The sequence below is a fragment of the Pseudochaenichthys georgianus genome, chromosome 15 (assembly GCF_902827115.2).
Source record: "Pseudochaenichthys georgianus chromosome 15, fPseGeo1.2, whole genome shotgun sequence".
In the NCBI taxonomy this organism is placed as follows: domain Eukaryota; kingdom Metazoa; phylum Chordata; class Actinopteri; order Perciformes; family Channichthyidae; genus Pseudochaenichthys; species Pseudochaenichthys georgianus.
Window position 1 is genome coordinate 27,924,430 of NC_047517.1, and position 24,893 is coordinate 27,949,322.

General features: G+C 45.5%; 1 protein-coding gene across 2 annotated transcripts in view; it reads left to right on the top strand.

Annotated features, from left to right (window-relative positions):
• The window catches only part of col17a1b (collagen, type XVII, alpha 1b), a 36,478-nt gene that overhangs the window by 10,177 nt on the left and 1,408 nt on the right, over positions 1-24,893 (top strand). For both annotated transcript variants that reach the window (XM_034101461.2, XM_034101462.2), the window contains exons 10-52: positions 1,134-1,799; positions 2,517-2,600; positions 2,692-2,754; positions 2,833-2,988; positions 3,345-3,437; positions 3,533-3,586; positions 3,879-4,025; positions 4,848-5,555; positions 5,727-5,777; positions 5,980-6,006; positions 6,093-6,155; positions 6,249-6,353; positions 6,464-6,499; positions 12,737-12,772; positions 12,915-12,968; positions 13,047-13,082; positions 13,168-13,203; positions 13,288-13,341; positions 14,086-14,112; positions 14,325-14,396; positions 14,502-14,528; positions 14,620-14,655; positions 14,763-14,798; positions 15,435-15,497; positions 15,588-15,623; positions 15,723-15,803; positions 16,309-16,380; positions 16,537-16,578; positions 16,704-16,763; positions 16,860-16,919; positions 17,022-17,048; positions 20,039-20,098; positions 20,220-20,297; positions 20,407-20,445; positions 20,650-20,766; positions 20,863-20,982; positions 21,101-21,211; positions 21,976-22,119; positions 22,203-22,313; positions 23,112-23,297; positions 23,490-23,630; positions 23,712-24,053; positions 24,588-24,752. In XM_034101461.2, the coding sequence (XP_033957352.1) occupies positions 1,134-1,799; positions 2,517-2,600; positions 2,692-2,754; positions 2,833-2,988; positions 3,345-3,437; positions 3,533-3,586; positions 3,879-4,025; positions 4,848-5,555; positions 5,727-5,777; positions 5,980-6,006; positions 6,093-6,155; positions 6,249-6,353; positions 6,464-6,499; positions 12,737-12,772; positions 12,915-12,968; positions 13,047-13,082; positions 13,168-13,203; positions 13,288-13,341; positions 14,086-14,112; positions 14,325-14,396; positions 14,502-14,528; positions 14,620-14,655; positions 14,763-14,798; positions 15,435-15,497; positions 15,588-15,623; positions 15,723-15,803; positions 16,309-16,380; positions 16,537-16,578; positions 16,704-16,763; positions 16,860-16,919; positions 17,022-17,048; positions 20,039-20,098; positions 20,220-20,297; positions 20,407-20,445; positions 20,650-20,766; positions 20,863-20,982; positions 21,101-21,211; positions 21,976-22,119; positions 22,203-22,313; positions 23,112-23,297; positions 23,490-23,630; positions 23,712-24,053; positions 24,588-24,752 (4,722 nt within the window). The remainder of the gene's footprint in view (positions 1-1,133; positions 1,800-2,516; positions 2,601-2,691; positions 2,755-2,832; positions 2,989-3,344; positions 3,438-3,532; positions 3,587-3,878; positions 4,026-4,847; positions 5,556-5,726; positions 5,778-5,979; positions 6,007-6,092; positions 6,156-6,248; positions 6,354-6,463; positions 6,500-12,736; positions 12,773-12,914; positions 12,969-13,046; positions 13,083-13,167; positions 13,204-13,287; positions 13,342-14,085; positions 14,113-14,324; positions 14,397-14,501; positions 14,529-14,619; positions 14,656-14,762; positions 14,799-15,434; positions 15,498-15,587; positions 15,624-15,722; positions 15,804-16,308; positions 16,381-16,536; positions 16,579-16,703; positions 16,764-16,859; positions 16,920-17,021; positions 17,049-20,038; positions 20,099-20,219; positions 20,298-20,406; positions 20,446-20,649; positions 20,767-20,862; positions 20,983-21,100; positions 21,212-21,975; positions 22,120-22,202; positions 22,314-23,111; positions 23,298-23,489; positions 23,631-23,711; positions 24,054-24,587; positions 24,753-24,893) is intronic.

Sequence of the window (24,893 nt, forward strand, 5' to 3'; positions counted from 1 at the left end):
CTGTCTGTATCTGTGCGCTCATGGAGCATCCTGCATCTTCCCCCCCCCCCCCTTCTTCTTGACCCTCTTCTATCCCAGATGTGAAAGCCTCACCTCTCTCATCATCTGAGAGCTCCAAATCTGAATCTCCCTTAACTATCTGGTGCAGAAAATGTCTGCTTCAGTTCCGTCTCCTGCAACAATATTGAGTCATAAAGAGCTGTTATTTGAAAACTTGAATTATTTAATTGCTTTCAGAACTAATTATATAGTTCCTCACATGTTAATAAACAAGAATATATATGATTTTCATGGTAAAAATTATTCAACAATATTTGACTTCTCCTCCTGCTTCTATAACATTTTGTTTTTCGTATGCCAGCCATTTTGGATGAAAAGAAAGAGAAACTTCCCAGCATGCAATTCTAACCAATGACATGTCACGGGAAAGACCAGGAAGTCCTCTGTATAGTACATCAGGGATTGATAGAGTAGCTCAAAAGAGTAAAAGGAGATCCATGTTAACAAAATGTCCACTACAGTGGACATTTTCAATGGGCTGGGTCCCAGGAGGATACGTTGGAGCTAGACACACAGACTTTGTAGTTAAACTCTTTTTGTTTTGTTGTTATTTTTATCTCTTTGTAGTCGTTTTGTGTCTGTTTTTAGTTCTTTCTAGGTCAGTTTTCGTGGGTTTTTTGTGAGTCTCTTTGTGTTGTTTTGTAGCTTTTTTGCATTTCTTTGTGGTTATATTGAGTTTGTCTCTCTTTGAGCACCACTGTATGTGAAAGACATTGGGACACTTTGTCTCTGTGGCCAGTAGGCCTCTCATTGAAGTCAAAGTCAGCTTTAATGTCAATCTTTCCGTTTGTGAGTACAGACAGAGAGATCAAAATACTGTTTCGCAGTAATCCAGAGGAGTAAAAAATATAATCTATATAAAAATATCTATAAAAACATGTATATACATATATATATATATATATATATATACACATACATAATCAACATACACATATATACATATGCACTGATTAAAAAGGTATGGATTGAACCATCCATGCACACTAGCAAAATATGAATGCATTATTATTCAGGAAAAAATAGATGCTTTTTCTTAATGTTTGTCATTTCCTTTTGTCTCTTTCCAGCAGGTTCAGCTTCCTTTGGCTCTGGTGTTAGATCAACCGGGTTACACACCATTGATACATCAGGCTTTTATGACGCCGGTCTGACATCCGGGCGGGTTGATACTGGTGTAAACTCAAGCCAGTATGATGTCACGGTGACATCAGACCACTATGATACTGCTGTGAAATCTGTCCCGTATGCTGTTGGTTTGAAATCAGGACCGTTTGATACTGGTGTGAAGTCAGGACAGTACGACATGAGTTTGAAATCAGGGCAGTATGATACCGGCATAAGATCAGCCCAGTATGATACCGGCATAAGATCAGCCCAGTATGATACTAGTGTCAGATCAGCCCAGTATGATACTAGTGTCAGATCAGCCCAGTATGATACTAGTGTCAGATCAGCCCAGTATGATACTAGTGTCAGATCAGCCCAGTATGGTGTGAGATCAGGCCAGTATGATGGTAGTCTGAGATCAGGCCAGTATGATAGCAGTGTGAGATCAGGCCAGTATGACACACTGGACGCCACACTTCCTACTTTCTCCTGGTCCACCACCACGCTGCCCTCCGCCTCCACCACGGTGATGGCTGCCAACACCAGCAGCTACGCCTACCAGGCCGGGAACAACAACTTGGCTGGAGGAACCGCTCCAGTTGGTCTCACCTCACCCTCCTCCCTCTCCGGTAAGACCTAACATAGAGTGAATATGACCTGTTACCTGCAGGTGAAATATGGACCCATCTGTAGGTAGTAATGGATGTTTTGCGTATGGTTTTGCCTCTGTGGTGCCTTATATAAGATGATATAAGTGAGAGAGATTTTCCTGTGTAGCATTTTCCGGGGATCGATTTTCTAAGTCTGATCTAAATAGTTTCCCCTGTGCTTATGATGTAAAACAGGTGAGAAAAAGGTTATGCCAGCCTTCTCTCTGCATTCCTTTGAAAAAATGACATGTGTGAAACAGCCGGGAAAAAAAGTTTTTCCAAGTAAAAATATTTCTTTTTCTGCCAGGAACATTTTTCTAAGTGTGTTAATTTTTTCCACCTGTGAAACATGAATATTTTTACTTACTTTGAAAATGGCGTAGTGCTGCACCTTAGCATCTTGTGCCCAACATGAATATTACAAACACTTTCAATCACGAGCCAAACATTTTTTCACCTGCCAAAACGTTTTTCCCCACCTGTTTCACTCAGATTTGTTAAAGTAAAGGAACAGCAAAGCAGAACCTCTTTTCCCCTGTTAGATCATCAAAACAAGATTTTCCTGTGCTACTTTTTCAGTTTGTTTTGTTTTAAGCAATTACGTTTTTGATTATCCCTGTGCGTCCTGTGAGCAAGTGTGTGTTTTTATATGAGTTTATGTAACCTAATCAACTTAAATCATTTATATCTGTTTAGTTTACGGCTTCCAGAATAACCTGGCTCCCACCTCTCCCACTGTGCTCACCACCAGTGGAGGAAACGTGACTACTAACCTAGGAGGTATGGCAGCATGTTATCTGACAGTGTTCTTTATATAAAATAACACATTTCTTATCAGAGTTTTTATCTGTTGGGTGTTTATTTTTTAAAGGTTATGGCGTTCAGAAGAATTTGTCAAATGGTGGGGGAGTCGCCAGCACTGGAGTCTCTGCAAGTAAGTCCACAATACTTTTATAAATCACATCTAACAATTCTGAATCCTCAATTAATCCTGACTTTCTTTTGTTGCCAGCCACTAGAACCACAGTTGATGATTCCTATAAGAGAGACTATAAGTTCCTGATCTCTGACAAGGAGAACGTGGCGGCCAAGAGAGACGTTGACATGCTGATCATGGCTAAAGACAGCGGGAAGCAGTTCACCACCAGCAGTGTTCAGATGAGTGGAGGTGAGACTGCTACATCCTGCTGGAGAAACACTGGTTTCTTTCACAACTTAATAAGGTTTCTCAACTTTTCTTGGACCAATTTTGGATCCTTAAATTCCTGATGTCCACAGCGAGTTGTGGCGCATACACCCATCATACTTTAAACAATAGCACACCATGGTGCAATCCTGCTTTCTGGTCATTTTGAGGCAAGTAAAGGACATACAGTTTTAATAACATTGTGTAAATCTCTCTCGTTTCTGTTTCTAAATGAAAAAGCCTAATCAACCTTAACTGAATTTCCGCCTCACTGGGAAAGTCTTTGCATTAGTGAGATTTCCATAGCATCACCAACATTCAGTTTCTTATCTTTTCAGGGTCGCTGTCAGGAGATTCGATGAAGAAAGAGAAGCTTATTTCAAGCTACGTTGAGACGGCGCCACTGAAGACAGAGAGTGGCAACTCTTACTGTGAGTGGTAATCAAAAACGTCTCTTAAAAACACAAATAAACTTGAATTATTATTAAAGAAATGAATATGTGATGTTTATTTATCCCTACGTCAGACGGGTCATCTGGGACATCTGGAGTTGTGATGAAAGACAAATCAACCTATGCAGGTATTTTTGATTGCATGTATGATGATATTTATATTAATGATGAATATGTTGGTATTTAAGGACTCTTTCTATTTATTACCGAACACATTGAGAGTGTTTTATTAATAGTGACATATATGTATTAGATATAATGTATAGGTAAGCTGAACCAGTTAAAAGTGTTTCACATAGTATTACAGTTTCACATGTCACAGCGTTCTTCAACAGTGAATTGTTCGAATTTCAGGTGATGTACGGGCACACAAATGAGTAGGAATAAAGTAAATTAACTAAAAATGACGTCTGTGTTCAGAGATCAACCGGGACAGCGGGATCTTCGGAGGCGGAGGAGGATTCTGCTGCTGCTCGGACGCGTGTTGCTCCTGGTGGAAATGGCTGCTGGGTCTTCTCCTCCTCTCCCTGCTCCTGCTGGGACTCTTGTTTGGGCTCATTGCACTGGGTAAGGCTGTTGTTCAACATAATGATATTTTAATCGGGGACAATAAAAATGTCCCCAAAGTTAAAGCATTTAGAATCACAGGATACTCTGTGGAGAAGCTTGGCAGTAAATCGCCTGGGAGTGTGTTTTTAAACCAATAAAAAGTGTGTTTTAGCTTCAGGATACTGAGCATTTCTTCACAGCGCTTTCACTGTGCTGCTTAGACAATGAATGTAATCCCCTCCCTGTAAATTTGACCTTTAGACCATAAAGAGGGTCTGGCTTTCATTGTCAGTGAAGCAGCTCCAGCAAATCGTTACTTGATGACATCAGAGGCTCCAGTTTGTTTTCCTGCAGCAGATGAGGATTTTTCCTGTAGAAAAATGTGCTAAAGAAAGAGAACCTGAAATCTGATCCTATAGAGTACATACAGTACATACTGTCTATAGGGGCAGTATGTATTATTGTCAGAAAGTGCATCACGTTTAACTGCTCTGTTAAAGGTAGATACACATTTTTTTTAAGGTTAGATATTTTCAGAGACATAAATCACATAATCATTTAAATTTGACTTGAAAAGTTATTCACTTTCTTTTATATTTTTTATTTGGTACATTGTGTTTAGGAGTCAGTCAATGTCCCCATTTATTAATTAAGTTTATTTTTAGGAGTTAACTTTTAATAAGTATAATGTTATGATTTAATAATGGTATTATTATTTTTTAAAACATTTTATTTTAATTATTATGCCAATACAATTTTCAATAAATGTCGACCCAAGGGCTTTGTGTGAGAGACGGTGTAACCTAATGAAACCTCACCAAGTTTGAATCCTTTTCTCAGCTGAGGACGTGAGAAAGCTGAAGAGTCGAGTGGGTACGCTGGAATCTGAGTCCTCCGCTCGTACCAGCCGGCTGTCAGGAACTTCAAATAACATCAACACCTTCGGAGCCGCTGGAGCTGGAGCTGCAGGAGCAGGAGCGGTTGGAGCTGCAGCTGGAGCTGCTGGAGGTGGTGTAGGTGCAGGTGGAGGAGGTGTAGGTGCAGGTGGAGGAGGTACCTCCCACACCGACAACACGCTATATATGGGGGGTGGAGCTGGAAGTTCGGGATCCAAAACACAAATCGGTGTTGCAGCTGGTGCTGGCGGCTCTACTGGTGGAGGTGGAAACGGCCTTGACGTCAGCATTGGTGGTGCTGGAGCCGGTGGAGCGACTGGGACAAGTTCTGGTGGTGCCGGTGGTGGTGCCGGTGGCAGTACTGGTGGCGGTACTGGTGGCAGTGCTGGTGGTGGTTTCAGTGGAGGTGCTGGTGGTTCTGGTACCCGTCTCGGTGGTGGAAGTTCTTCTGGAACCTCTTTCAGTGGCTCTTCTAGTTCTGGTACCGTTCTCAGTGGCTCTGCCGGCAGCACTGGCGGTTCTGCTGGTACCGGCCACAGTGAAGGCGTTGCCTTCGGGACCGGAGTGAGCGGAGGACACATGGATGCTGCTGCTCTGCAGATCTTGGTCCAGCGGATGTTAAGAACTGAAATGCATTCCCAGTCATACAGAGGTACTGCACTTATATTGTGACAACTATTAAACACACACACACACACACACACACACACACACACACACACACACACACACACACACACACACACACACACACACACACACACACACACACACACACACACACACACACACACGTTTATTGAACTGTTCTTTTCTGTCTCAGCTTTTCTAGTGTCCTCAGTGCAGGGAGAGAGAGGACTTACTGGACCTAAAGGTGACATTTAAACAAATATATATATGAAATCATTCCATGTTCCCTTGTTTATAAGATTATCAACATTATTTGTGTTTTAGCATGTGCATTTATTTTGTATTATTTTTAAGGGACCCTGGAAATATATTACTTACTGCTACATATCTTTTTCAGATTGCTAATTCTGTAGTTGTTATAATCAAATGTATATTTTACTTCACAGGAGACTCTGGTTTCCCTGGAATTCCAGGTGAGGAATGATGGCTAACTTTCCATTGAGTCTTTACCAGTGTTTTATATTTACTTTACTTTACTGACTATGACCTTTGACCTCAGGTGCTCCGGGCTCCATGGGACATGCAGGCCCTGAGGGTCAGAAAGGACAGAAAGGAGGTCAAGGTACAGAGAGCACTTCAGCTCAAACAACATGATGCAAGTATGTTCTTTAGCTTAATAACAGTGAGACATTTTATCTGTAAATTGTCTGGTCAGGTGATCATGGGCTGGATGGGGCACCTGGCGTCAGGGGTCGCGAGGGCCAGTCGGGCCCCAGAGGCGATGCAGGACCTGCAGGCTTTGGAGCGAAAGGTGAAAGAGGTAGGGCTCAGATTCCCAGCAGACAAATAACTTTAGTTTTTATAATACAGTAATAACAGCCAGTTTATCTTGAATGTGTCACATCAGGATGTCTTGTTCTGTTCATGCAGGTTCTCCCGGGGAACCTGGGTCTGTCGGTCCTAAAGGTGAGATTATTGAATATTACTCAATGTTCCTTAGAAAAAAATATGTTTGTGTTTTGACATCAGAATACTATTGGTTCTCATTCATAACACTCCGTTCGATGTCTCACTATGGGATGCGCCTCAACGCGTATGCAAACAGAAGCATCAATCTCATTACGCCAATCCTGATTGGCTGGTGATCTTGACGTCAACGTCAGGGAATCCACCCACCCTTTAAGTAGCTTGCGCTACGTCGCAGCGTCATTCAAACACCTCTTCTCGCTTCAGAGCACATCTCGAATATCAGTCGCCGGGCTAGCTTAACGGTCCACAGACTGAACCCAAGCTAACATTCGGTCGACGGGCGCTTGCCGGTTGCTTTTTTTTTCTGCCCCGCCGTTTTTTCTTTCGAAATAACGGTAAGGTTTGATTTTTTTCTTCAAACAGTAACATACCTGTTTATCCCTCCGCACCGACACCACGGCGAGCGGGGACTGACTCTTCTCTCCCTCACACCAGAGGAGACGGAGATAAGAAAGATATTAACACACCAGTTCATATTTTTGAAAGAAAAATCTACCCCGTCGTTTTTTCCTTTCGGAATAACGATAAGGTTGGATTTTTTTCGGTAACATACCTGTTACTAGCTTGTCCCTCCGCGCCGACACCCCGGCCAACGAGGATGGACCCTTCTCTCCCTCACACCAGAGGAGTCGGAGGCTCGGAGGCTCGGCTCGGAGGCTCGGCTCGGAGGCTCGGCTCTGCGGCTGCGGGTTTAGGATCTCGGGCACGGACTCACACCAGGTCTGCTCGTCCTGCCTTGGGCTGGAACACGCCCAGGAAGCTATCGATACCCCCGGTTTGTGCAGGCATTGTGCCCGCTTCACCATCAAGAGCCTCCGCCGACGGCTAGCGCGCCAAGCTAGCCTGTCGGGACGGGACCCCTTCATGTCCGTTGATTCGCCGGCCAGCAATCGGGACATGGTGGCGACCGCCGCGGAGATTGAGCCCCGTGCTGTGTCAGACTGGGGCTCAACAACGGCGGTAGCCGCAGAATCGGAGCCCCGTGCCGTGTCAGGCTGGGGCCCGGTGGCGGCAAGAGCCGCGAGAGCGGAGCCGCGCACTGTGTCAAGCTGGGGCTCCCAACTGGACCTCACCGTGGTTCCACCCGCGGAGGATGTCCTACAGCTAGATTATATGGAGGAGGATGAAGAGGATGCCTCTGAGTTCCTCTTATCCGACTCGGATGAACACGAAGATGACATCTTCGTTTCATCTGCCCAGGCTGCCAAGGCGGAGGCGATGTCCGCTCCCCCGAGCGAAAGCACACCAGCTTCGCCCTGCCTCAGTATGGACTTGCAGGCCGTGTGCCAACACGCTGCGTCCAGGCTGGACATCCCCTGGCCTGAAGTGGCCAAGGAGACCTCCAGATCTCGCAATGAGGGGAAGAACTTGCCCCAAGCAGCGAGGACGAAGAGGCAGCTTCTCCCAGTCTTTCCAGAGATGCTGGTGGAGAGACCGCCCTTTCAGCAACAAGGCCCCAATCCAGGGTGCCTCCTCTTTAGACTGTGTCGGCATGGAGAAGCTCGGCCTGCTCCGCATGGCGCCCATGGAACCGCTGGTGGCAGCCCACCTCCAACCGCGGCTGGCTTCGGCACCGAGCAGGAACCCCACGCTACCGGCAAAGGCAGACCGCTTCCAGTCAGCAATGACCGAACGAGCCTATAAAGCCGCAGCTTTGTCCGCCAGGGCGCTCAACGTCTCCTTGCTGCTGACCGCCTACCAGGCGGAGCTCTGCGAGGACATGACGATCAAACCTGAGCCTGCCGTGTGGGACGAAATCGCAGCGATCACGGACATTTGCCTCCGTGTGCAGCGCTGTGCAGTCCAAGCCACGGGCAAAGCACTGGGGATAATGGTGGTACAGGAGAGAGCCAGGTGGCTCATTCTGACCAACCTTCCAGACCGGGAAAAAGAGGACGTCTTGGACATGCGTATTGTTCCCGAGGGCATATTTGGCTCCGCTCTAGCTTCGATGCAGCAGCGGTGTGAATCCAAAAAGAAGGAGGATGAGGCTCTCCAGCTTTGTCTTCCCCGAAGGGTCCAGCCGCCGCCTTCAACGGCCCCGCGGCAGTCCTTCGCTCAGGCTGCCTCACGTCCTGCCCGTTTCAAGATCCCGAAACAGCAGAGGCCACAGCCTGCCCCGGGTCTCCAGCCCAGACACGAGGCGAAGATGAGCTGGCCAAGAAAGTGTCCGGTTCCGGCAGCAGCCGCTCAGGCACAGCCGGCCCAGACTTTCAGCCACCAGACGAAGAAGAAGAAGAAGAAGAAGGCGGCCTGACAGCCTCCTCTCCTCTCCTCGATAAAGAAGCTGGAAGTTCCCTGTTCTCCAGCTCAAGAACACATTCCAGTGTTAGATGCTCATGTGTTTCCGGGATGCAACCATGCCCCCATCCTCCCGCCGCCTCGAGTGATGTCAGAACATCATCCTCAAGTTCGTGCCATGAGGGAAATGGACTTAACATCAACGACAGCAAGCTCCGCTGCTCGTTTAAGTCACACAAACACATGTCATCACTATTGTCTTTTAATAAATCATTTTCCACTATCGTTTCCAGGCTTAAAGCCAAGGGCGCAGTCAATACAAATGAGAAGAAAGACAATAAAAACAATTAACAGTCTGACGTCTACCCCCCTTCTAAGAGTGGCTGCTCCCTCTCTCAGAAGGCGGACGATGGACGGGGCTGTGAAGGCATCACCACCACGCGCATGCACAGTGTCGACCGGGGTTGTCAACCTGGGGTACCACCATGTTCAGACACTAGATGGCCCCATAACACAACAAATAGAGACACTGAGGGCAGACGACAGAGCTGTGACATCTCCGCTCGCTTTGAGAAGCGAAAAGTGGAGGATGCTCACAGATTCTGCTTGGGTTTTCAAGACAATAACGTGGGGTTACAGACTCCAATTCGCTGTCACCCCCCCTCACTTCTCGGGCATTCTGTATTCGCAAGCCCGGGGAGAGTCGGCCCATATTCTAGAGCAAGAGATCCTCTCGCTACTAGACAAGAAGGCTATATCGATAATACCCTCCGAACAGAGTCAGAGCGGCTTTTATTCCAAGTATTTCCTCGTTCCCAAACGGGGAGGGGACGGGATTCGGCCAATACTAGATTTGAGGGCTCTGAACAAATATCTCAAAAGATACAAATTCAGAATGCTCACTCACACAAACTGATCTTATGGAGCTGCGGACGTCTCCTCTCTCTGAGAGCGACGCACGTACCAGGAGTGATGAACCTCGGGGCAGATCTGCTGTCCAGAGGTGCACCACTATATGCAGCCTGGACTCTACATCTAATGATTGTGAGTCAGCTGTGGGTGCGTTACGGCCGGGCCGCGGTGGATCTGTACGCATCAAAAGAAAACACTCAATGTCAGCTGTTCTTTTCAATGCGCGATTTAAACGCACCGTTAGGCGTGGTCACGCTCGCGCACCTTTGGCCTCCGGTCCTTCTGTACGCGTTCCCACCCCTGGCTCTGATACCCCCAACTCTGGCCAGAGTGAGAGAACAACGCCACACACTGATCCTAATAGCTCCACACTGGCCTGCAATGTACTGGCTGGCGGAGATATATCAGCTGCTGTGCGGGCAGCCATGGCAGCTCCCGCTACGCAGGGACATACTGTCTCAGGCGGGGGGGACGATCTTTCACCCACACCCAGAGCGCTTGGCACTATGGGCCTGACCCGTGAGTGGTACAATCTGAATACAGTGGGTCTCCCTCAGAAGGTGATAAACACTATTCAGAGTGCGAGAGCTTCCTCCACCAGGTCTCTCTATGACTGTAAGTGGAGGGTGTTTGAGAAGTGGTGCCTTCAAAAAGGGCACATCTCTTTTCAATGTCCTGTCGGGGTGATTCTATCATTTCTACAGGACCTGATTGATAAACACAGAGCTTTCTCTACTATCAAGGTGTACCTGGCTGCTATTGCTGCATGCCATGTGGGCTTTGAGGGAAAGACGGCTAGCCAACATCCTTTGGTCTGCCGTTTTATGAAAGGGGCTCGCAGGCTCCTCCCTGTTTCCAGGTCACTGGTGCCCTTATGGGACTTGGCAGTGGTTTTAGATAGGCTCACTCGACCTCCATTTGAACCCCTGGAAGAAGCTGACATGAAGCACCTGTCACTGAAGACAGTGTTGTTACTGGCTCTGGCATCTGCCAAGCGAGTCAGTGACATTCATGCGCTCTCTGTACATCCTTCATGCACTCAGTTTGCCCTGGGGCAAACAAGAGTGTTGCTGAAGCCCAACCCTGCCTTTGTACCTAAGGTGGTTGGCTCATGTACCCCCATTGACATTGAGGCATTTCCTCCGCGACTGTGTCCCAGCACGTGCACTGCATCAACCAAACGGCTCGCTGCACCCTCGCTGCGAAGGGGACCCAAGTTCCCATCAGCAAAAACACGTGGGTTTGCTATCCTGGCTCCAAAATGGTGGAATGAGCTCCCCATTGACATCAGGACAGCAGATAGCCTGCGCACCTTCCGGCGCAGACTGAAAACTCATCTCTTTCGACTCCACTTCGAGCGATAGAACTATTAACAAAGCACTTATATACTAATAAAGGGCTGGCTTACCTAAAGCCAGTTGAGTAGCACTTGAAATGTTTTGCGCTATGAAGCCTGATGTACTTATATGTACTTATATAATAATGACATATGATTCTGTTTTCTTCAAGTTTGTATTTTGTTGGTCGAACGTACTTATTGTAAGTCGCTTTGGATAAAAGCGTCAGCTAAATGCAATGTAATGTAATGCAATGTAATGTAATGTAATGTTCCTCTGAGGAACAGCGGCCGAATTTGCTGTGCCCAGTCCGTGCTTTACGCACCTATATGGACAGGTCAAAAGAGTTTCGATGCAATGACCAACTCTTTGTATCCTGGGCTAACCCTCATAAGGGCAAGCCTGTTACCAGGCAACGGCTCTCCCACTGGATTGTGGAAGCGATTGCTCTGGCTTATACGAGTTAGGGTTTGCAGGCACCAACGGGCCTGCGTGCTCATTCTACTCGTGGACTGGCTACATCCTGGGCTTTGTTCAAGGGTGTTTCCATCCAAGACATCTGTGCAGCAGCGAGCTGGTCCTGGCCGCTCACTTTTGTCCGCTTTTACAGGCTAGATGTCTCTGCTCCAAGTGTGGCCCGTGCAGTGCTGGTCCCCGTGTTGAGACAGGGTTCTACCTGTTAAGTTCTGGTTGTTTTGGTGATTTTTGAGATAAGCATGTCTAGCAATACGGGAGTTTCAATATCCCATAGTGAGACATCGAACGGAGTGTTATGAATGAGAACTATAGGTTACTTACGTAACCCCAGCCCTCAGAGTAACACGAAGTGAGATGTCTCACCAGACGGCCCTTCTTGCTAAGGCGAAGTGAGAAGAGGTGCTTATTTTGAATGACGCTGCGACGTAGCGCAAGCTACTTAAAGGGTGGGTGAATTCCCTGACGAAGCCGTCAAGATCACCAGCCAATCAGGATTGGCGTAATGAGATTGATGCTTCTGTTTGCATACGTGTTGAGGCGCATCCCATAGTGAGACATCTCACTTCATGTTACTCCTATAACCTATAGTTTTATGTGCTGACACAAGGTACATCTGTAACAGTATGAACTGTGACAACCACCAGGTGGCAGCATAGAGTCAGTCTGTGAATAAAGACTACAGTATCATTCACTGAAAGCAACAAGATATTCCTTCAGGTTGATATATAATATATATACAGTTGTTAAGATTACAAAAATCCCAGCCATTTTTTGTGAACGATGAATTCAAACTTATATTAAGTTTCTGCTATTTATACTGCTTGGAAAACAACAAATCACAAAAATGTTAAGGCATAACAAATATTAAAATACACTACACTCACACACTTAAATGACAACAACACATTGCTTCAATAGCACACATTTGCAGCAAAAAACATTATGTGTCCCCCTCGTGGCTTTAACTCTCAACGTTTTCCTAAACTAGATTTTATTCTGTCGATCAATTTTTTCAGTTTTTAATAGGAAAAGTAACTAACTCAGACACACTCAAATCTTATCATTCCCAGATTTACACTAATGTCTGTGTCAATCCTTAATTCAATTATAATTTTTACTCCTTAATTATTACATTTTCCAAATGCTATTATAATGTTGTTGTTTACCAGTGTTTTTACTTTCTAATCATTTTAAATCTATTTCCAAGGCTCAAGTGGAATTCCTGGTCTTCTTGGAGCACCAGGTCAGTTTTCCCTTTTATTCATTGATTACAACCGCTCCAGAAATACCAGCTGAGCTGTATATTATCTCAAATGTGTGATAATATTGTTAACAGTGCCTTGTCTTAATTCCCGGCGTTTAAATTTGATTTATTTTTTATATAGGTCAACCAGGTTCTCAGGGTTTCCGTGGCGAGACAGGACCACATGGGCCTAAAGGTCGGTCACACTGAAATACTTAGTTCATTTATTACATGTATTATCATGTTACTCACAGTCACACTTCTCCCTCTGCAGGAGACAGAGGGCTTGCTGGATTCCAAGGACTTAAAGGTTTGTTGAAACCACATCAGGCTTTTATAGGACTATTGAGGTCAGATAATTTTTCTAACCGCAGTTTAATTAATGTGAATTTTAGGTGACACTGGTGATACAGGCGCCAGAGGTGTGAAAGGTCAGTACAGCATACCATATTGGAAGTTCTTATTATTGTTATTTAGGCTGTGCTGTTTCCTAATCCAGTCGTCCCGTTCCTCAGGTGATGGTGGTATACCGGGTCTGCAGGGGCTGGCTGGAGAGAAAGGATCAATGGGTGAGTTACAGACCTCCGGCCTCAGATAATTATTAAAAATATGTAATGTAGGTAATTAGCGGTTTTATAGGGGGCTATGTTTGTGTGTTTCTTGGCTGGAAGAAGTTACTTCCTAAAGTCTCTGCAGGTTGCAGGCCACCGTGTTCACTTGTTCTGAATGACTTGCCTGAGTAAATAAACGTTAAATAAAAATGTTTACTTGCGAAACCCCTCAAATTGTTATCATTTATTTTAGTGTGACTTGCAATGAATTATGATAATCATGAGTCTGATCATAACAAAATCAAATATCATACTAACAATGTATTGTATCTATTGAGATTTAACATTTGTTCAATTATATAGCATATTATTTATCTTTATCATTTTATAGAGCATGATATTAATAATGTAATGCAAAAACCTTACAAAGGTGAGGCGGTAACAAGAGTATTTAAAACATCCTCCACCAGGGGGCAGCAGAGAGGAGTTTTCTGAAAAAGTTCAGATCAATTCAAACTTTTTTTTCAACCAGAGTAAAATTGATGTGCAGCAGATGCAATACAGAGTGAGAAGAGTGCAAATATATAGAATCTAATCTTAAAAGCACATTGTAAATATATATAAAAGAAAGCTTATTTTAGTGTTCATTAAATACATGACATACACCTTTGATACTGGCTTTAAATCAACAGTATGTTTTCAGAGCAACTTATGAATTTACATTCCATTAAACAATTGTTTTGCTTTTTTTTTTGTCACCAGGGTTGGCTGGAGCTGATGGATCAAGAGGTACAAAGAAAGTCAATAAATACACATGACATATACAACTGTTCAAAGTATTGTTACATAATATTGGAGAGGACACAACTAAACCATGTTGAGCTGAAACAAGACTTTTCTTTCACTTCTTGAACATTTTGTATTACACACAAACATTGTTTTCAGTACCTTCAAAAAATCCTCAAATCATCTCTAATTATATGTTTTACTTTGGCCCTCAGGTGGCCAAGGGCATGCAGGTATTCCTGGACTCAGGGGTCCTGCTGGGCCTCCTGGAGATGCTGCACATGCAGGTAAACCCACCCTGATGCCTTAATAATGGAACTGGATCTTCAACTTTACTAACTTTTATAATAAGTGGATAATATAATATATTGATCATATCTCCCCCTCTGTAGGACAACCTGGACTTCAAGGACCACCAGGTATGATGAATAATTATGTGGTATTTTATCATAAATTATATTTTCTTTTAATGCTCTCAACATAAAAACTGTATTTGCGTCATGCTTTTAGGGATACCAGGGAACCCAGGGAGTCCCGGCGCTAAAGGTACATCTACAGTTTGCTTTAGGATGATCTGCTGCAGAAAGTGCACGTTCTGTGAAATACCACATGCTTTCTGCTATTAATCTGTACCATGTGTCTCTCTGTTTCAGGGGAAACAGGTGACGCTGGAAGAATCATCAACGCAGGTAACATAGCATGCTAACTCTTATATTTCAACATATTATTATTGTCAGGGTTACAGTTTGATGATATCTACTGTAGGGTAGAGGTGGTCTAATGGATAAGTGAGGTGGGCTGAAGATCGGAAGGTTGTGAGTTCAAATCCCGCCTGGAACACCACCACTAGTGTGCCCTTGAGTAAAGTGCCCATAGTTACTCCAGGGAGAATGTCCCTGTAATTAAACCGTACACCCCAGCACGTGCACTCCGCTCTGCATCAACCAAACGCACCATCGCTGCGAAGGGGACCCAAGTTCCCATCAGCAAAAACACGTGGGTTTGCTATCCTGGCTCCAAAATGGTGGAATGAGCTCCCCATTGACATCAGGACAGCCGATAGCTTGCACACCTTCCGGCGCAGACTGAAAACTCATCTCTTTCGACTCCACCTCGAGCGATAGAACTATTAATAAAGGACTGGCTTATCTAAAGCCAGTTGAGTAGCACTTGAAATGTCTTTGCTCTATGAAGCCTACTTATATGATTCTGTTTTCTTCAAGTTTGTATTTTGTTGGTCGAACGCACTTATTGTAAGTCGCTTTGGATAAAAGCGCCAGCTAAATGAAATGTAATATCTGATGTATGTTTTATTTGTTTTCCAGCTGGATCCTCTTCTTTCGGCATCCCAGGTCCTCCCGGCCCTGCTGGACGTCCAGGATTATCAGGTCTGACTCTTTACAGCATCTAATCCCTGAAAAATCAAACAATGTCAGTAGTAACAATATTATACTGATATTTTGTGTTTTCCTCCTCAGGTCCAATTGGCCCTGCTGGTCTGCCTGGCCAACCTGGTAGGTATTTTTGCAGCTAAAGGAAGAGTTTTTTTTTAATTGGATATGTAGTCTGAAATGTAGAGTCTAATAGATTCTGTGTTTTTTTTTTTTTCATAGGTACTAAAGGTGACAGAGGATTTAGGGGCGAGCAGGGAGAACAAGGAATAACAGCGAGAACATCTGAAACCTTGACCTCAAGTGAGTACTTTTTAAAAATGGTTTTCTATAAGATGAATAATGTTTACAGGCATAGTGTTGCATTATCTGCTGATGCACACATCAATTAAAAAATATGTAATCTTCTGTCTCATAACTAACACAATAACCATCTTTCAAATGGACAATTTGAATCATGAGAAATAAAATCCTTTATATTTTCTTAATTGCAATCATTTGATTTGTAAAGTCACATTTATGCATTTGTTCTCTGACTTTAACCGTTATATAAATGCAGTGGGTTAGAGGTATAGTATAGCATGATAACAACACAATCTAATAAAGTAAAAGCACTTCAAAAAAGTACAGTAAATACACCTCTGTAATTCTACCACTTGTAGTTGCCAATGGTTGTTTTTTTATTTTCTTCCTGTATTTACATCTTGTTGCCACTGATTGGCGTTGTTCTGCAAAAGTTAGATAGTCATTTTTATACAGACTGGAATACCACTAATTTCTTAAAACTGTGTTTCTGTGTCTGTTTCAGGGCATGTTAGCGATAGTGGAGGATCAGCAATATCTGGCCCCCCCGGCCCACCTGGTCCACCTGGACGTGCAGGTAAATAAAACATGACATGCTCTTTTGCAGCATTATCTTAGACATCATCCTCAATCATTTCATAGGATCTGTTCAACGGCATCTGAGAAAGACCGCAGACTTCTTGTGATAATCTTCAAATTGTGTCAATGACTGTTTGAAAAATATCTTCATCAGGAGATTCAAGACCAGGACCGCCCGGGCCTCCAGGTCCAACAGGCAAGTATTTCAACTCAATAAATCCACTGTACAAATATGTATTCAGTATGTTTGGTATTATGTGAAGCTCATCCATTCTTTATATCAACTTAACTTATAACATCATTATTAACTTCATATTTTAGGTTATGGAAGACCAGGGCCTAAAGGAGACAGAGGGGAACCCGGCTTTTCATCCAGCTCAGGTAAGATCCAAAATCTAACCTTGTGCTCTGTCTTGATGTTGGTTTGAGACATATTGAGTAGCAACAGAAAACATTTCTAAACTTTTTTTTTTACAGGAACGTTTAATACTGGACCGCCAGGACCACCTGGGGCTGTCGGGCCTAGAGGATCATCAGGTGAGCAGATTGTGTGAAGACATCTTGTTTCATGTAAAGAACTCTGCCATTCTTTTTTTGATGTAATAACACATTATTATAAAATCTCTTTCATTATTTTAGGTTCTCCTGGACCAAGAGGATACCAAGGTAATTGTTGTTCTCATTCATAACACTCCGTTCGATGTCTCACTATGGGATGCGCCTCATCGCGGAGCAAACAGAAGCATCAATCTCATTACGCCAATCCTGATTGGCTGGTGATCTTGACGTCAGCGTCAGGGAATTCACCCCCTATAAGTAGCTTGCGCCACGACGCATGCGTCATTCAAACACCTCTTCTCGCTTCAGAGCACATCTCTACAGTAGCCGGACAAGCTCAACGGTCCACAGACTGAACCCAAATACCCATTTCGGTCGACGGGCGCTCGCCGGCTACTCCTTCTGCTTCGCAGGAAGACGGTAGTACTAACGCAGTTAGTATTAAAAATCGACCTCGCCCTTCTCTCCCCGAGAAAGTAAGGAAGGTCTGATTTTTTTTAAGCTAGCAGCACACCTGTTGCTAGCTCGCTCCCTCTCTATCGACACCACGGTAGCGAGGAAGTTTTTTATTTTCTCTTCCCCACGGAGGAAGAAAGGATTTAAAGAGCATGCTGTCACACCAGTCAGTATTCTCCGGGAATAAAATACCCACACCGTCCTCTTTCCCCGGATTAAGGACAAGGTGGTTTTATCTTTTCTCCCATCCTACCTGTCGAGAGCGGGCCCTCTCCACGTCACGAGGCGAACAAGATGGACGCCCCTCTCCCTCACACCAGAGGAGTCAGGGACTCGGTGGCTCGACTCGTGGCTCGACTCGGTGGCTCGACTCTGCGGCTGCGGGTTGAAGATCTCGGGCACAGACACACACCAGGTCTGTTCGTCCTGCCTCGGGCTGGAACACGCCCGAGGCGTGCGGACATTGTGTCCGCTTCACCGTAAAGAGCCTCCGCCGACGGTTAGCACGACAAGCTAGCCTGTCGGAACAGGACCCCCCCATGTCCACGGACCCGCCGGCCGGCAGTCAAGACACGGGGGCGTCCGCCACAGAGAGTGAACCCCTCTCCGTGTCGGTCTGGGGCTCATTATCTGCGATGGCTACAGAACCGGAATCCCGCGCCCTGGCAGGCCAGGACCCGGTGACGGCAAGACACGGGTCATGGTGGTGCAGGAAAGAGCGAGATGGCTCAACCTCACCAACCTCCCAGACCGGGAAAAGGAGGATGTGCTGGATATGCCCATCGTTCCCGAGGGAATTTTCGGCTCCGCTCTCGCCTCCATGCAAAGGAGGTGTGAGACGAAGAAGAAGGAGGACGAGGCACTCCACCTCTGCCTCCCTCGAAGGGTCCAGCCGCTGCCTTCGCAGCAGCAGTCCTTCGCAGCAGCAGTCCTTCGCCCAAGCTGCCTCGAACTCTGCTCGGTTTAAAGCACCGCAGACGCAGAGGTCGCAGCCCGTCCCGAGTCCCCAGCCCAGGCTGGAGACAAGGGCAAGCTGGCCTAGAAAATCTCCTGTTCCGGCTGCAGCTCAGGCTCAGCCAACCCAGAATTTCGGCCAGCAGTCGAGGAAGAAGAAGCGAGCGGCGTGACAGCCCCTCCTTCTCCCCTCTGTGACAGAGCTGGAAGTTCATTCCCCAGCTCTGAATGTGTTCCCGCCGCCTCGAGAGATGCCTCAACACCATCCTCAAGTCCGCACAAACACATGTCACACATTGGTTGATTCTTTTGTTATAAAACATTTGCCGCTGACGCATCTAGGCTTCAGGCCGAGGGCGCAGCTCAAAAAAAAAAAAATATGAAAAGAAAATCAATAAAACCAATAAACAGCCCGTCAATTGTTCCCCTTCTGAGAGCAGCTACGGCCTCTCTCAAAAGGTGGATTACTGGCGGGTCTGTGAAGGCACCACCGCCACGCGCATGTGCAGTGCCGGCTGGGGCTTTAAACGCACCACCGTCACGCGCATGCGCAGTGTCGGTGGGTATTGTCAAAAGGGGGCACCACTGTAGGCCCCATAACACAACAAATAGAGACTCAGAGAGGAGGAGATGTCGCTCTAAGGAGATGTCGCTCTAAGGAGATGTCGCTCTAAGGAGCACGCCGTGGAAGATGCTCACATCATCTGCTTGGGTTTTCAAGACAGTAACACGGGGCTACAGACTCCAATTTGCTGTCACCCCTCCTCGCTTCTCGGGCATTCTGCACTTGCAGGCCCGAGGAGAGTCAGCCCTCATTCTGGAGAGAGAGATTCTCTCACTCCTAGAAAAGAGGGCTATATCTATTGTACCCGCCGAGGAGAGTCAGGGCGGCTTCTACTCCAAGTACTTCCTCGTTCCCAAACGGGGAGGGAACGGAATTCGGCCAATACTTGATTTGAGGGCTCTGAACAAATATCTAAAAAGATATAAGTTCAGAATGCTCACTCACACATCTCTGCTGCGGCTCGTGCGACAAAACGACTGGTTTACATCAGTCGACCTGAGCTGGTCCGCCTTTTAACAGTCTGGACGTTCTACTCCCAGTTTGACTCAAGCAGTGCTGGGCACCTGGTTGAGTCGGAGCCCTACCTGTTAAAGTTCTGGTCGGTTTGGTGTTTTTCGAGATAAGCTCGTCTGGCAATACGGGAGCTACAATTTCCCATAGTGAGACATCGAACGGAGTGTTATGAATGAGAACTATAGGTTACTTACGTAACCCCAGTTCTAAGAGTAACATGAAGTGAGATGTCTCACCAGACGGCCCTCCTTGCTATGGTGAAGCGAGAAGAGGTGCTTATTTTGAATGACGCATGCGTCGTGGCGCAAGCTACTTATAGGGGGTGGATTCCCTGACGCTGACGTCAAGATCACCAGCCAATCAGGATTGGCGTAATGAGATTGATGCTTCTGTTTGCTCCGCGATGAGGCGCATCCCATAGTGAGACATCTCACTTCATGTTACTCTGAGTACTGGGGTTACATAAGTAACCTATAGTTCTTTTATTTGTGTGTATCTTTAGAAAATATGTATTTTTTTTACCAATTGATTTTTTACATAACAATACAACTGATCGTGTGCCTTCCTACTCCTTTCATAAATAACTGTGGCATCATCATGTGTGCCGTAGGTGAAGCAGGGCAGCCAGGTGTGTCGGGAACCCCAGGGAGATCAGGGAGCTCTGAGAGAGGTACGCACGCACGCACGCACGCACACGCACATGCACACACACACACACACACACACACACACACACATTTTTTTTTCTTTTCTTGATGTACACTAAATATTTATTTATTTCTTCCTAACAGTATCCTCTTATGGTGGAGGACTCGGGACCCCTGGACCTCCAGGTCCGCCAGGACTTCCTGGAATACAGGGAATCAAAGGTACTACTAACACATTTCAATCTGCGGGAGCAGACAATGTTTTAATGTCTGTATTTCAGAGTACTTATTGTGAGGCCTGACGATAATGCTGCTGTCTGTCATTTCTAAGGGAACACTGGAGCTCCAGGTAGTCATGGCTCTTCGAGAGGTAGAGAACAGTTTACTATAATACACACATTCATACATTTGTATCTTGTTAACAGGTGTTTTACATTCATTTTCTGTATATTTAGCACCAAATCATTGATCTTTTTAGTAAGGTCCTGTATAATAAGTAAGATACTAAGTGCAATTAGCCGGACAGCACTCCTTACATTTTCTCCAATGTCTTTACCATCTCACTTTTCTTCAGGCTCCATCTCAGTCACCTCAGGCCCCCCCGGCCCTGCAGGTCCTCCTGGCCCTCCAGGTCAGACGGGCTCCTTCTCTTCTTCTACTGAGATGCGGCAGTACATCTCTGAATATCTGAGTAAGGGCTCTTTCAAGCAAAGTCACACTCCCACATACACACGGATCCCACACGGGACACAACTGAGTATGAACATGTTTTATTTGCTCCTTGCAGGTAGAAGCACACAGTCGGCTGTCCGCGGGCTCCCGGGCCCCCCTGGGCCTCCAGGAACCCCTGGATCCTTCTCAGGCTCGATCGAGGACATATCCACTCGTATGATCGCATACATGCAACGTAAGTCTGCCCTTGCCCAGATTATATATCACTAAATGATAGTGTGAGGTAATGTGTACGTACTGTATGGGACACAATTAAAGCGGAATGGGAGTTACCTTTAGCTGTTTACTTTCAGGTTCGGGCTCAGGGCTCAGCATCGGGGTTCAGGGTCCTCCGGGACCACCCGGCCCCCCTGGACACGGCTCTGGTTCCCTGACGGTCAGTGGGCTCATCTCCATGCTTCAGAGTGAGTACGATACACATTATGGCTGAGCCCAATGGTGTCAGATACACAGTGGTGGTGGGAAGAAGTACTCTCATATGAGATATAATGGAGTATAAAGTAGCGTCAAATAGAAATACGCGAGTAAAGTACTGCAAAGTTGTACAGTATTTTTGCACAGCCCTTAAATAAATGCATTTCACCACTTCAGACATGCAACTCATCAACGCTACACTCCACTGTATGTGAACTCATCAACATAATAATAAAGCTTTATTTGTATAGCAGTTTTCATACATCACGTGCAGCTCAAAGTGCACACATCACAAGTTAAAAATAAACACCAAGAAATTCCCCTCAGATCAGTTGTTAAAACCTTTACAGATACATTTAGCAAAATATAACATTTTAACAGGTTAAGAGACACAAGGAGGTAAAAGGTATGATAATACAAAAATAAATACAATCAAATAAATAATGATTTCTCTCCGAAAGATAAGACAAAAGAAATGTGAATAGATAAAACAATATAAAACCCTATAAAAATAAAGTGAACATATAGGCACAACAGAAATAATAAATTAAAAAAATAATAGTGATAAAAACATAATTCTAATAAATGTTTAACGATTAAAATACATTTTTTAAAACAACGTAAAAATAAATGTTGCTATTGAAACTGTTAAATAAATAATATAACATGATCTCATTGAACCTGAAAAAAACGTTTGAGATTTTCAGAGGAAGCTCTGGGCCTAAACTGTGTCTCTCTGCTGTGATCTGTGTAGGAGAGGATGTGAGGAGATACCTGTCCGGACCACCAGGCCCACAAGGCCCCCCGGGTCAACCAGGGACATCAGGAGGAGCAGGAGGATTTTCAGGCAGTTTCTCTGTGGAGGAGATAGCCACATACGTCTTCAAGATCATGAATGGTAAGCACAGGTTGCACTCGAGAAATCAATAGTGATGCCTGGACTTCACAATCCATTGCATTTTTTTTATGGTACTTTTTCAGACAGAGGGATTGCGAGAGGTCTGCCCGGGCCGCCCGGTCCTGCTGGGCCGTCTGTTGCTGTGGGCTCGAGCTTCTCTCAGGCTTCGATTGACTATTCTGCTCTTGTGAGGAGTAAGTTGTGTTTCCCTCATGACAGAAAGCCTCTTGTTGTTGAACAGTGAAAAGTTATCAGAATCAGAAACAGGTTTATTACCAGGTAGGTTGACATTTGGTATTGTGGTGCATACATAAAAGTAAAACAAACAATTAAAACAGAGATAGAAAACTAATTTTAGAAAACTATAATAACATTAAAAAATATAAAATAATACAGTAAAATATAGCAGTATTTACTTTGAAATAGAATCGGAATAAAATATGTGCAGTAATAAAAAAACAAGATGTTGTGTACATTGTGTGCATTAAAGGGGACCTATCATGCAAAATGCAAATTTTTTGATGTCTTTTATACATAAATATGTGTCCCCGGTGTGTCAGGGAACTCACAAAGTGTCAGAAAACAAAACCCTCTCTCTTTTTCTCCGTACCCAAATCTCTAAAAACGGGGGCACAACGGAGCTGATCCAGATTTGCGTCCGATATTATGTAATATCGGAAATGTGGACCCACGGCACTATCAGAAACGGGGCTTTTAGAAACAATGCCCGACTGTTTTGGACGTAATATGGTCTTTGTTTACATTAGCAAGCATCGCTAACACTCAGAGCTAAGCTGCACTGGAGAGAGTATGTGTAAAAAAGCAGGAAATACAAAAAGTAACTCACCTTGTGGTAAACCCCCAGGAGAAAAAACATTTGAGCTCCAAACTGTTTCAGAAATAATCCTTGATGTGGTTTGGAACATGATCAGTTTGTGTCCAGGGTGGGAGGGGTCATCACCCTTATTCTCATCTTTCTTGTATCTTCTTAGATTCAGACTTCCGCTCTTGGGTTGCCTCTGCCGTACAACAAGGTATTTCAGGTCCCCCGGGCATCCCAGGACAGCCTGGCCCTCCTGGCGCTCAGGGGCCGCCGGGGGTCTCCACCGCCACCGTGTACGGGGCCGGGACTGGGGGGAGTGGCTACAGCCTGGAGGACATTCAGCGTTACCTGCAGGGTGAGTCTGACAGAGAGCTAGAAACATAAAGTATACTGAGGAAGGCAACAGGTTATGGCTTAAATTCACATCGCAAAGTAGTTAACAGTAATGTTACATTTTACAACAAAGAAGGTGGAATATTGTCCATTCTACCGTTACCTTTCTGTGCAGCTACAGAAAAACAATAACGTTGATTTGAATCTTCCCCAGGTTCTGGCTTCAGAGGTCTCCCCGGCCCTCCTGGTCCACAGGGACCAGCGGGACCATCAGGCGGCCACTCCGGATCGGTTTCCTACAGTGGAAACTTCCCTCGGGAGAGCATCCGCGCTGAAGTCCAGGAGTATCTGACCAGTAAGCTCCTAACGACCAACAAGATCAAAGACATGTGAGCACAGATCCGTTTGTGTATAACAGGCTAACTTTATCTTTCAGGTGACAATGTTCGTCGTGCCATCATCGGACCTCCGGGGCCTCAGGGGCCGATGGGACCGAGGGGAGAGCGAGGAGAGTCAGGCTACGTCCTGAGCCGCACGCAGGGCCAGGGCCAGAGTCAGGGTCAGGGCCAGGGCCAGGGCCAGGGTCAGGGCCAGGGTCAGGGCCAGGGCCAGGGCCAGGGCCAGGGCCAGGGCCAGGGCCAGGGCCAGGGCCAGAGCTATAGCCAGAGCCTGAACTACGCTCAGGGTGACTCTCGAATCGGCTCTGAGTACAGAAACATCGATCTCAGCAACCTGGACTACTCCAGCGTCGCCATCCAGGTTTCAGACCTCATCAAGAGTGAGTCCATCACAGCTTCAGCATACAGATGTATTTTATATAGGGCAGCAGTCTGACACTATACCCACCAACCTAAATGCATTAAAATGAAATAACCATTTTATTCTTTCATTTTCAGTGCAACAAAATGGACAAATGAACTTATCATAATATAAATAATAGAGAGGAACATCTGATTAATTCTCAATCTGCATTATTAGATTACTACTGCCAACTTGCTCTAACTACAGTTCCCATAATGCTTTGGGGATGTTGTGTGAACATCCCTTGGTCCATAGCAAACAGGAAGTTCTAAGAGCTAATTCGGCATACTTCTAGTAGTGCCAGGTTTAAAAATGTAAACAAATACCGGCTAGAAAACAGGGCTCAAGTTGTAACCCCCAGCTCTCAATTTCGTCTAACGGGGTTGCCACAGTTTCAGACCAATGAGTACTTCTTCTTCTTCTACTTCTTCTTCTTAAGTAAAGCATCTGAATGCATGTTCCTCCACATGCTGAAACTGATGACATGTTGATGAGAACAACCCTTTTTTAGGTAAAGGTCTGCTGCAGGAGTATCTGGTTGAGGGTCCTTGGAGGGCGCATGTTCGAGCGATTCAAGGCTCTCCTGGTCCTCCTGGCCCCTCCGGACCACCGGGCCAGAGCCGCGTCATCGGGGCCTACGGCAACGTCACAGCAGACCTCATGCAGTTCTTCAGAAGTGAGTACACAGAGATATGATTTTCTACAAACTGCAGCTTTCCAGTCGGACAGATAGAGCCTGAATGTCTAAACTGTCATGTCACCCAGGCAAAAAGTTATAGTATCATTAGTCAGAGTTAAACCTCACAGCATTGATGGA